Source organism: Falco cherrug, chromosome 9 (assembly GCF_023634085.1).
Source record: "Falco cherrug isolate bFalChe1 chromosome 9, bFalChe1.pri, whole genome shotgun sequence".
Classification (NCBI taxonomy): Eukaryota; Metazoa; Chordata; class Aves; order Falconiformes; family Falconidae; genus Falco; species Falco cherrug.
The window spans coordinates 24,601,746-24,613,011 of record NC_073705.1 but is presented as its reverse complement, the minus strand read 5'-3'; the positions used below and the strand labels follow the sequence as shown (position 1 = coordinate 24,613,011).

Sequence of the window (11,266 nt, the reverse complement as noted above, 5' to 3'; positions counted from 1 at the left end):
GGTGGTGGGTGGGGAGGGGATGGCTGGTGCACCCCTGCCTGCTCTCCAGTTCTGGTTTGCTTTGGAAAATATTAATTTATTCATTGCTTTTGGAGTCTGACCTCAGAGAGGGCTTTCGGGGCCACTGCTCAAAAAAGGACAAGGAATTTGATATTAAAGCGCTGGTGTTTTGTGCCGGGGGGGGTCTGCTGGAGTCAGGGGCTGTGCCTGCAATGCTGGCTCCCATCGCCCCCAGGGCTGGATGTAGCAGAGGGTCCCCAGCCTGCCTGTCACCCTGGGTCCCTGAGCAGGGAAGGACCCTCGGGCAGGTGACACGGGGTGACAAGCGACACGGCAGGCCAGGCTGTGCCTCTGCGTTCTGGGTGTAGGTGCAGCGGGGCCCCCACTGCCACAGTGGCGGGGCCAGTGCTGCCACCATCCCCGGGGGAGCGGTGCCACCGGCGCTCCAGCCCTGCCGTTTCCAGGGGGTCGTTCGCCGCCGGGGGGTGCAGGCCATCCCGGGGCTGCTGGGGGGCGACTCGCCGGTCTCCTCGGCCCCGGACAAGCCCGCGCCAGCCCCGCCGGCTGCTCCCCCCGCCCCCCCCCGCCATCCCCCCCGGCCCTCCGAGAATCGCGCAGCCGCCGGCGCTCGCACTCCGCAGGCGCGGCCGGGCCGGGCCGCCCCGCCGGGGCGCGGGGGGGGGGGGCGGGACGGCGGCGACGGCCCGTGGGGCGACACAGCGCCGGGGCGGGCGGCAGCGCTAGGACCGCGGCGGCCGCCGGGCTCGCCGGCAGACGGACGGGCGGCCGGGCGCGCACGCAGCGCCGCGCAGGGAGGCGGCGGCGCGGCGGGGCATGGGGAAGCGCGGCCGGCCGCGCAGGGAGCCGCGGAGCGCGGGGGCGGCCGGCGGGGCCCGGTGCCCCCTCGGGGACATCTGCAACACGAGCCCCGCGGCGGGCATGGACACCTTCCTCTACAACGTGCAGGTGCTGCTGGAGGCCGCCAGCTACCTGGAGCGGATCGAGAAGGAGAATAAAAGTAAGTGTGGGCTGGCGGCCGTGGCCGCGCGTGTGCGTGCCCCCCGGGGGGCGGGGGTGGGGGATGAAGGGGGCAATAAATAATATCCCAAACTTTTGGCTGGCTGCAGGGGCCGGGGGTGCAGTGACAAAGGGCGCCGCGGCCGGCCCGCACCCCCCGCGGCAGGGGCACGCGTGGCCCCCCCGCCCCACGCACGGGGAGGCCGGGCTCGGGGGGAAAGTTTGGGATGGAGAGCGGAGCGGGACGGCGCATCTCCGCTTCCCGAGGCGGGGGGGGGGGGGGGGGGGGGAAGCTCGAGGGGGGCACGGAGACGGTCCGGGGGGCACGGCGGCCCCGCGCGGAGCCGAAGCCGGTGGCGGAGCCGGAGCGGCGGGGGAGGAGGCGGTGACACGTCCCCGCTCCCCCCGCCGGGGCATGGGCAGAGTCACGTAGGCAAGCGGCAGCGCTCGCCAGGTAGCCGGCGGGGAGGGCAGGGGAGGGCAGGGCAGGGCGAGCGCCCAGTGCGGGGCGGTGGCCGGCCGTGCCGCCGGCCCCCTGCTCCGCGGGCGCGGAGAGTTGCGCATAGCCTGCACCTTTCCCCGGCCGAGCGGCCTGCGGAGCGCGGCGCGGGCTGCGAGGGACGGCGGCACTGCAGGGAACAAACACGTTGGGAACAAAGGGGCCGCCGTGCCCCCCGCGGCGGTGCGCACCCGCGGAGCCCCACGCGCGGAACGGACACCCGCGGCCCCCGCGGCGCTGCGCCCGTCGGCGCCCCGCCCCCGCAGCCACATGGTTCGCACATGGAGGCAGCCTGGCGCGCTCATTGGCGGCGCGCTCCCGGGGGGCGGGGCCACGCGTCCCTCTCCTCCAATGCGCGGCGCCGGGGTCCCCCGTGTGACGTCACGCGTTGCCGAGCGGGGCGCGGAGCGAGCGCGGAGCGGAGCGGCGCGGGGGCGCGGGGGGGGCGCAGGGCCGGCGCGGGGGGGGGGGGGGGAGCCCGGCGGGGGAGGCGAGCCCGGGGGCTCCGGGTGCCGCTGTTCCCTCGGGGATGTCACATGCAAACGCCACCGGGAGCCCCGGGCCCCGCTCCCCCCTGCGCCTTGCCCTTGTTTCCCTCGGGTTTCTCTGTTATTCTTTCTTTTAGTCTCCGTTTGGATTTATTTTCGCTTTCTTCTATTTTCGGTTTCTGTATTTCATTTTTTCTCTTTTAGTTTTTCCTCTCGCCTCCCTAGTTCTCGTTTTTCCTTTTTTTCCTCCTCTTCACGGAGCGTGCGCTGCGTTTTCTTTTTCGTTTAACTTTACAAAGGGACCGGCGAGTCCTTCGCCGCTCGTCTCCATCGCACCCTCACCCTCCCCTTGCCGCTCATCCCCTATGGCCGCTATAGGTCCCATGCAGGTGACGATATAGGGTGCCCTTGTTCTGCGGGAACAGCTGGGTGCACGCAGGCTTCCCGGGAAAGGGATCCCGCTGCAGAGAAGCCGCTCTGCCGCTAAAGCCGTGGTGGGGATGGGCCGAAAGCCCTTGTTCTCCGCTCACGCAGAACAAATGCAGGCTGCTTTTCTGTTTTCCAAAGTTGCATTAATATTGGAGCGGTTGTTTTTTTCTCACATGCTAATTGTTGTTTCGTAATGAATCTGCAAAGCCGTGTGTCTGAGGAGCTAAGCCGCACCGCGGCCAGTGGCTGCGAGCAGGAAGATGACAGGAGTTACCAGCAAAAATCAGGTTTGCGTGTGAAGGCAGCAGCACTGCTGCTGTGGAGATCAAGCGTGAGACCGCTGGGTTGATTTTTGTTTTTTTTTTCTTTAAAAGTGCTCTTGTCTTGGAGGGGAATTGTCAAAATCATGGGTTGGTTTTTTGGGGGGTGGTGGTTGTAGAATTTTTCTTGCCATTGTGGTGGGGAGCATCTGATCTTTTATATGCTCCATTTAAAAATGCATCATTTTATACGGGTCCTTGTTCGGAACAGGGAAATGGGCAGGACAGCCGGATTTTTCACTGCTGAATTCTGAAAAGATGTGTTTGCATCCAAACAACTCCTTTCCTGAGCACTTGTTTTCACTGAAGCTTCCACCAATAATCATCACGGCCATAGTACTGAAAATCCTCACTTTTATTAGGCAATTCAGCAAAGCCTTTCAATATGTTAATTTGCAAACAGGACATTTGAGGTTGAAAAGTCCCATTTAACTAAAGGCTCAGCTACTGAACGTGCACAGCACAGAACATGACCGTTGTAAACCAGGCAGCTTTTACGTGTTGCTCCCAAACAAAGAAAAATGCTGCTGGGATTGGAAAACAATCTCTGAGCATTATGGGCCCTGTCTAAACTAAGGAATAGCTGCAGAAGCAGGAGGGTTATATCGTAACGCATACGCGTAGTCTTACTGGGCAGAGATTTGCTTGGAGAGCTCAGGTTATTGCACCAAGAGGATGTTATGCCCTTTCATCTGCCAGCACAAGAGTGATTGCTCCATGCATCCTGTGCTGGCGGCCTGGCACAGGCACTGGTAATGGCTGGTCGCTCCTCATTAGTCTCCAACCTGGCAATTAGCAATAGCAGAGGAGACCAGCTCAAAAAAGTTTGGTGATGAAGACTGCGGCCAAACTCAATTACAGACAGGCTTAGCGCTCGCCTGCTTCCTGCAGGATGCCCATGTCATTTGACAGTGGTGTTACGCAGGGCTGTAACAAGCTATTTTGGTGTTACTCCCATCAGAAGGGTGGCTGAGTCACAGCCCTGTTGCACTTCAGTGTACAGTAGGTGCTGTACACTTAGGGGAATGACAGTGCCCTGCCCCAAGGAAACACAGTCTTAAAAAAACAGAGTTAACAGGTAATGTTTGTCTCCTCCTGGCCAGGATGAGGATGGGGACAGGGCTGGGTGAAGCAGCAGGGTGCCAGCTGGGATCAGCATCACAGCTGTGTGGAAGCTGAAGGGCTTCAGGAGCCAAAGGCAGGAATTTAACGAAGGGCTGTTATGGCTGTTTGAGCTCAAGTGGTTTTCCTGGTTTACAGTTTCTGACAAACCACACTCAAGTGTCCACATTCGTTCTTCTAAGCCTTTGGTGGCTGTACCAGATTATTCACCTTTTTAAAACACTGTCCCAAGTAGGAGGGGATGCTATTTGGTAGAGGGCCCCCCTGAGAGGCAGAGGCAACTCTGTCTCCTGTAGATCCAAAGTCTTGGATATCCCAGAGTGTGCATGTCACACCTTCTGATGGTAGAGGAGCAGCTACAAGGCCCTTCTCAGCCTCTAAAACACACCAGTTTTCCACCTCTGTCCGCAGGTCGGTGGTCTAAGGTGACCAGTAGAGCCTTCCGTGTCTAGGGCAGGACTTTCAGTTAAGGCAGGAGTTTCCTACTTGCTTGGTGCCCAGGGAGAAATAAGGAGATGGGTTTTTTACATTTATAGATTCCACATCCTGTCATTGTGGTCGTGAATAATAGCAGAGGGGCCTTGGGTTGACTGGATGGTGTGGAAACAGAACCAAAGGGCTGAGAGCCACAGAGCAGAGTAGGATCTACTGTCAGGGCCGTGGCAGGGGGAGACTGTGCTTCAAGAGTGCCCTTTCAGCACCAGCAGTGAAACCACCCTTGTAGTATTCACTCACCTTTGAAAAAAATTGGAATAAAAATTATCTGTATTACAGTACAGTGACAAGGAAGGCTAGAGTCCTGTTACCAGACTACTTGGGCAGACTGGAGTATTTTAGCTACTGAAACATAACTGAATTATTTTTCCAGTTGAATATTTATTCTAGAAATGAATAACAGTGCTGCTTGCCTGCTTGCTGTAGTTCTCACGGTGAGACCACAAAACCCAATCCCAAAACACCTTGCTAACTGACATGTACAGGTTTCCAAATGACCTGTTTCTAGAAATTTAAGCTTGGTATCTAAGGAATAGAAACATCACATGAAAAAAATTGCAGTGGCTGTTTTCAGAAATGAAAGTTGTGCTGAGGGCAGTTCTGTTGGTGTATCTGTAACCTTTGCAAAGGCCACTTAATGAATAAGCATGGCTGGAAATCTGTAGCAGCTGAAATACTGGAGTTTGGAAGGTGTTTTCAGAGGGACCTGGAGTAAACTCAGCTGAGGTTTAGTATGCTCCAAGCATCCCCCTTGTGTGTGGGCTCGTGCTTTTGTCAGCAGGAGTTGCGTAAACACGTGATGAATTCTTCGGATAGGATGACTTACCTGTAATAGCTGTGGTATGTAATACGTACTGATCTCACTACAGATACAGACCAATGTTGCCATATCCTCTTCTAAAAGCATGAAGGCAAGCAAGACATTGGAACAGCAGTGTCCCCATTGACAAGTCTAGTAGAGGCATGGACGCATGGGACACTGGACTTTGGCCCCTCACAGAAGATAGCTAAATCTTCTTCAAGTGTTGGCAATGTTTATTGACCTTGTGACCAAGAATAACAAATACATGACCTTAGATTTGTCCTTTGCTCCTGAATAATCCTCTCTGAAAGAGAAGAGAACTGAGCCTTGAGGGTGGGTCAACAGTATCTTCATCATGTGGCTCCTTCTGTTGTTTATGTGCTGTTTGGGCTGGTTTTTTGACAAGCCAAAGTGAAGAAGTATCAGAAACCTGTAATTAGCGGAGGGCAGAAGGGACGAGACTGCGTTCAGCCAGTGCGCAGAGCTCCCGTTGAATTAGTGAGAGCTGAACACATGGCTCAGGGTCAGTATAGATGGTCTTGGATGTGATGTGATACATGGAGCAGTACAGCGCTCCTTTATTTATATATTTTTCATCCAGCTCACAATAAACCCTTTTCATTCCTCCTGGTTCGTGACCTGGCCACAGTGATTCATGTGCTAGCCACTTCCAGGTTGGGTTATTTTGACTCACACTGTTTGGGCCTCAGCATGACATTCAGAAGGAAGCCACAGCAGGAGAAATGATAGGGCAGAGGTAAAACCAGGGGACTGTGCCAGAAGCACTGCCGAGAACCAGTCACATCCCCCGTCAGCAGAGCATCATGAGAGCTGGCAGACACGCCTTCTGCTATTGGCTGAAGAATCCTACCTTCTTATTTTGCTGAAGGACCCTGTCCTGTATATGATGTATTTTTTTCTTACAGGGGGTCCTCTTACTTAATTTTGCAGCTGAAGCAGTAAGTGACTTAACCAAAGTCACAGAATAAGTAACTGACTCAGAATAAACTGGGGTGCAGCACAGGCCTGAAAACAGAGCAACACAACTCCCAGAGGAAAGGAGCAAGTAGCCTGAAGAGCTGATAGACCTGTGGCTTTTACCTTATTGATGGGTAGAGCTTGGTCCTTGAACCAGAGTGAGGTATACAGCATGTGCCTTATTCCTGTTCAAACTCTTGGATAGCCAGGTGGTTTGGCTTTGAGAAATGTCTGTCCTCATTACTGGATGGGTTCCAGGCACCAGTGGGAGAGCTGAGAGGAATTACCTGGTGCCTTGCAAAAGAATGAAGCTCCCAATGAGAAACAAGGCCATGTCCTATAGGAGGTGTAGGTCCCTTAACTGAAGGTATTGCAAGAATTGGAAGAGTGTTGAGTAGGTGGGACTTAGGATGTTCTCTGGCCCGCTGCTACGAGTCCTCCGATGCTGAGCTGTTACAGTCATGAGTACACAAATAGAGACCTGGTTGTTACAGCATGTAGCTGATAGGTGGGATATTCAGGTATGTCAGAGATGATGTTCCCCCTGGCTAGAAAAACAGGAGTTTTATGGATCTGCTCTACCCAGAAATTTGGGGAATCAGTGAATCTTCACTGCTTTGAGAGAAGCAGAGCATGATTCCTACTGGGGGTCTCGGTTCATGCGTTGGTTGCAGGAGTGTTAGGTTTCAAGGCTTTGAAAGCAATATTAAGAATTTGCAGGGTTTGTGTGAAGGTGGGCAAAGGAGGCTCTTGCGACTGTTGCCATCTTCATGTTCCTCCCAGAGATTGCAAAGAGTTGGAGATAGAAGGATTTTAGAAAAAGCCAAAGAAGGGATGGAAAAGCAGGCAGTTTAGCCAGAGGGATTGCCCTTATTGAAAATAACTTCCATGTTGCAAAGCACCATGCTATTTCTAAGCCTTGTGTTCAAAGCAGAGGGTTTGAGCGTCTTGATCTGTGAGCTGTGTTCCTGTTCCAGCTCTAGCTTGGGGTGTGTCTTTATGCAAGTGATTATGCTGCTTACACCTCAGTTTCCCTTCCTGCAGAGTGGAAAGAAAAGAGCTAAAGTCATTGCAGGTGTGAGAAGCTTAAAACATTACTTTCTGGAAAGCTCTTAGAAGATTTCCCTGATGGAAGATGCTAGTTTAATGCAAGTGATGGTGATATTGGTAAAAAACAGACCACATCTGTTCTACTTGATTAAAATAGTACAGCAGCATTTCAGATGTAAATATTAATTGATTTCTGCACTGCAGATTTCTTCTTGGATATTTAAATTGTTGCTAAGGAGGAGGGAAAGGCTATCAGGGAGATTAACAAATCCATTATTAAGGCTGGAAATGGAGGGCTGCCGAAGTGCCATTTAATAAAATGTAAAAAGCCCCTTTCTAAAGGGCGAAGCAGCAGAACACACAATGAAAGTGAATCACAGCTGCCAGAAGGGATGCCAGGCAGCAAGCACTTATAATCAGAAAACTGTACTTACAGATCATTTGGAGCCACTAAATTAAATGATCTCATTCTCCCCTAAAATACTCTTCCCTTAGCCCCTCCCCAGCATTGCCTGTGGATTGCTCAACCACATTTAAAATGTGACTTTGGGGGGTTTTTGGTCAGCAGTTGAATAGCATAGGGCCTCTTCGTGCCATTCACTTTCCACGCGCTTTTATTTCTGCCACATACAACTCTGGCATTTGCAGGCTGACCTGCCCACATGAGCACTTGGGATGGCAACTGAAAGATTTTGCGGATCTGCTGTGGCTCCGTGGTTGGCTTGCCTGCCTCTTCAGGCCTCCTTCTTTGGGAAGATGTCCCACAGTTGATTCTCAAATTTGTCTTTGTTTCACACAGAATTTTTTTTCTAATTGTACATTGTTTACTTCAGAAACAAAGACTTGGAAGCTGCGCTGATGTGTAAATGGAAGAGCTGATCCTACATCATTTCACGCAGAACTGATCCTGCTGTTACTTCATTCCAGTGCTGATTTAATTCACTGTGTGGATCAGTGTTCCCCTCCTTCATACTCTCTTATTCAGGAGGCTGACGCTTTGATATGCTCCTAAACAACTCCTTTTGTTTTCCAGCTGTGGCTTTCCCTATTTAATCCCTAGAGTGGCACCACATATCTCTGAATGTGCCATCAGAAAAGCTAGTGGCAGTGGATGCTGACAAGAACCTGTCTTGCAGTCATTTTGGGGCTTCATCATGAGTTGTTTTTTTTAGGGGGTGGTGATGGTGTTGTGCGTGTTTTTTAATGTTTAATACTGCTAATCCTGAGAGGCAAATGGCTCTCTGGCTTTGGAAGCGCGTTAGAGGAAGCACAGTTAGAGCTCAGAAATGCTCTTGTGTTAGCCCCTGTTGGGGAGAGGTGTGTGCATCAGCATCCTTTTCCCTTTGTAAGTAATCCAAGATCATAAAAGTAGTCCCTGAGACCGCTCAAGTTTGAAACTTTCCATGTGCTTTTAAAAATCTGCTCTATTGGCAGTTCAAGTGTAGAAAAAAGGAGGGAGAGAGAGAGAGACAATACTTCCTTCCCTGAGTTCTCCCCCAGACAAAAGCCCATCTTTACAAGTGCTGTGGTCTGGTTCAGTGTAGGTATGTGAATGGAGGCTGTCCTGCCTGAGCAGGGGCTGGGGCTTGCTTTTCCATAGCACAGGATGGGGGAGGTATGTCCCTGAAGGTGTCCCAGCTTCCTTTATTTTTCAACTATCCCATCTTAAGAGAAAAAAACAAATCAACCCTTTGAGATTCGGAGATGAAAACGGCTGTCTAAGAACTGAATAGTGGTATTATTTTTACCTCCATCAGCTGCAAGCCTGCAGTTTTCTGAGGAACCCTCAGAAATGGTGAATCAGCAAAATGTGTTTAAAGAAAAGTTAGTTACCCTGAATCCACGTTTTTTCAGGCCTTCTCAAGTTGAGTGCTGCCAACTCTTACAACTTCATCACGAGTCTTCTGATACTTTGTGCTCTGCTAAAGCTCGTGCTACCAGACACAAGCCGTTAATTGAGAATCTCAGCTTTTCTGGTCTTTTTTCAATGTACTTTTCCAGCTCCCATTCTGATGCAGGAGTGCCTGCAAATGTAACCAGTCACAACCTGAAGGTTCAGACCCATGAAAATAATCCCAATTAGAACTTCAAAACAATCTTTGGAGGGTTTCTAAGTCAGTATCAGTTTGAGATTCAGATTTTTACTCTGAGTGTTCTGATTCTGAATTTGAATGTTCTATGATTGTGCCCTTTTTGGGAGTAGATCAAACGTTTTAGAGACTGGTATTGTACAATTAATTGTTAACAGGTTTTTAAGCTACATTCTAGCAAATGTTGAAGTTGGTAAAATTCTGAGTCACAGAAGTGATCTCGAGGGTTTTCTCCTGTATGAAAATCAGGATGCGAATACTTCATTAAGATGTTGAGAAGAGTGATCAGACTGCAAGGTATAGGTGTGACAGTTTTCATTAAAATGTCGAGATGGTCACTGTTGTTATGTGCTGCTTCAAATATAGCGAGATAGCTGTCTTTGGCATCTTTTGTCTGTGACCTCAAAGGGCTATGTTCACATTAAAAAATGGGTCTTGCACGTCTGTCTCCCATCAGAAACGCGGTACCAGTCACTCCAGATGTGAATGCCCAGAGCCCAGCGCCTTGTTTTTGGTTACATCTCCACACGTGAGGTGTGGAAAGCTCCCATGCTGTGGCTGCAGCTTTTTCTTTTGCAGCCTCTCTGCTTTATTCTTGCCACAGTCCTGGCTCTTCCAGGTGTGGAAAGCCCAGATGTTTGCAAGGAAGGGGGTGAAGTGGCTGAAGGTCCCTCCAGCCTCCTAGGCGATGTCTGTCTCACCCCTAGCATGCTGGTGGAGCTCTGACCTGCAGGCTACTATGGTGTGGCAGCGGCTGTTGCCTGGCTTCCCCAGCCTGCAGTGGCCTAGGGGGAAGCCGTGCCCACTCCTCACCCCACCATTTATAGCTGGGCGTGTGGACTGTGCACGCTGCTGCGTTTGTGCCACTGATTGACCCGGGGCTGTGAGCTGGAAGCGAAGTACAAGGGCAAACCATCGTCACCTCGGTGCCTGGGTGGGCACAGAGCCATCACCTCAGGGCCTGGCTACTGCCACCTCAGGGGCTGGGTGGGCTTAGAGCTGTCGCCTCAGGGCCTGGCCATCGCTCCTTCAGGGGCTGGGTGGGCACAGAGCCATCACCTCGGGCGTGAGGGCACGCAGCCATTTCCCCGGGGGGGCTTTGGGTCCCCACGCGTGGGGCCCGGAGGGCGCTCGCAGCCCCGGCCGGGGAGGGTGGCTGTTACCGGGTGGTGACCCCAGACAGCCGCCGTCCCTCAGCGCTGGGCGGCAGCCGGGGAACTACATTTCCCAGCCCGCCCCGCGGCTGCGCTCCCGCGCCCCCCCCGCGAGCGCCGGGCAGAGGTAAACAAAGTGGTGCGCGGCGGCGGGCGCGGGGCGGGGCGGCCTGAGGGACCGGTCTTGCCGCGGGGCTGAGGGGCCGGCCGGGCGGGGGCCGAGCCTAGGCGGGGGCCGAGGGGGTTGGAGGAACCTGGCAGGGCCCCAAGTGTGGGTAAATCCGGGCCGGGACCGGGGGCGGGCCGCGGGCCGCAGCGAGGGTTGCAGGTGGGGGCAGCGCTCGGCCGGGCCGTAGGGACGGGCCTGGGTCAGGAGTCGCTGCCGCCTCGCTGCCCCCCCGGGGGGAGGATCCCGGTCCTTCCTCCGGCGTTTCCTCGCGCGTTCCCTTGCCGCCTCCGTGCGCCCACCCCTCGCCCTCCCAGGAGAGCCGCCCCCCCGGGACGAGGGGGCTGTCGGTGCGAGGAGGCCCGGGGGCTGGGGAGAGACGGCGATCCCTCGCTCCTCCCCCCCCGCAGCCGCCCCCGTTTCCAGCGGCGGAGCTGGGAGCGTGGGGACGGAGGGGGGCCCGGGGCTGCGGAGTGCCCCGGCTGCCGGCCAGGGGGCCATGGAGCAGGTCCAGATGATCAACATCCAGCGGCTGCTGGAGGCGGCTGAGTATCTGGAGCGAAGGGAGAGAGGTAATGGGGGGAGGAAGGGTGCTGGAATAGCGGCCCTCCGTGGGGGGAGCTGGGCTGGGGTCAGAGGTCCCCGCGGAGGGGAGA

The 11,266-nt window shown here is 54.2% G+C and overlaps 1 protein-coding gene across 2 annotated transcripts in view; it reads left to right on the top strand.

The window, feature by feature from the left end:
* Positions 1–729: 729 nt before the first annotated feature.
* The window catches only part of MXI1 (MAX interactor 1, dimerization protein), a 57,377-nt gene continuing 46,840 nt past the window's right edge, over positions 730–11,266 (top strand). Inside the window, exon 1 of one of the 2 annotated variants that reach the window (XM_055719725.1) lies at positions 730–1,018. In XM_055719725.1, coding sequence (XP_055575700.1) covers positions 835–1,018 — 184 coding nt within the window. In that variant the 5' untranslated portion in view covers positions 730–834. Of the gene's footprint in view, positions 1,019–10,693; positions 11,183–11,266 lie in introns of those variants that run through there. The other variant, XM_005443887.3, reaches the window with a different exon arrangement.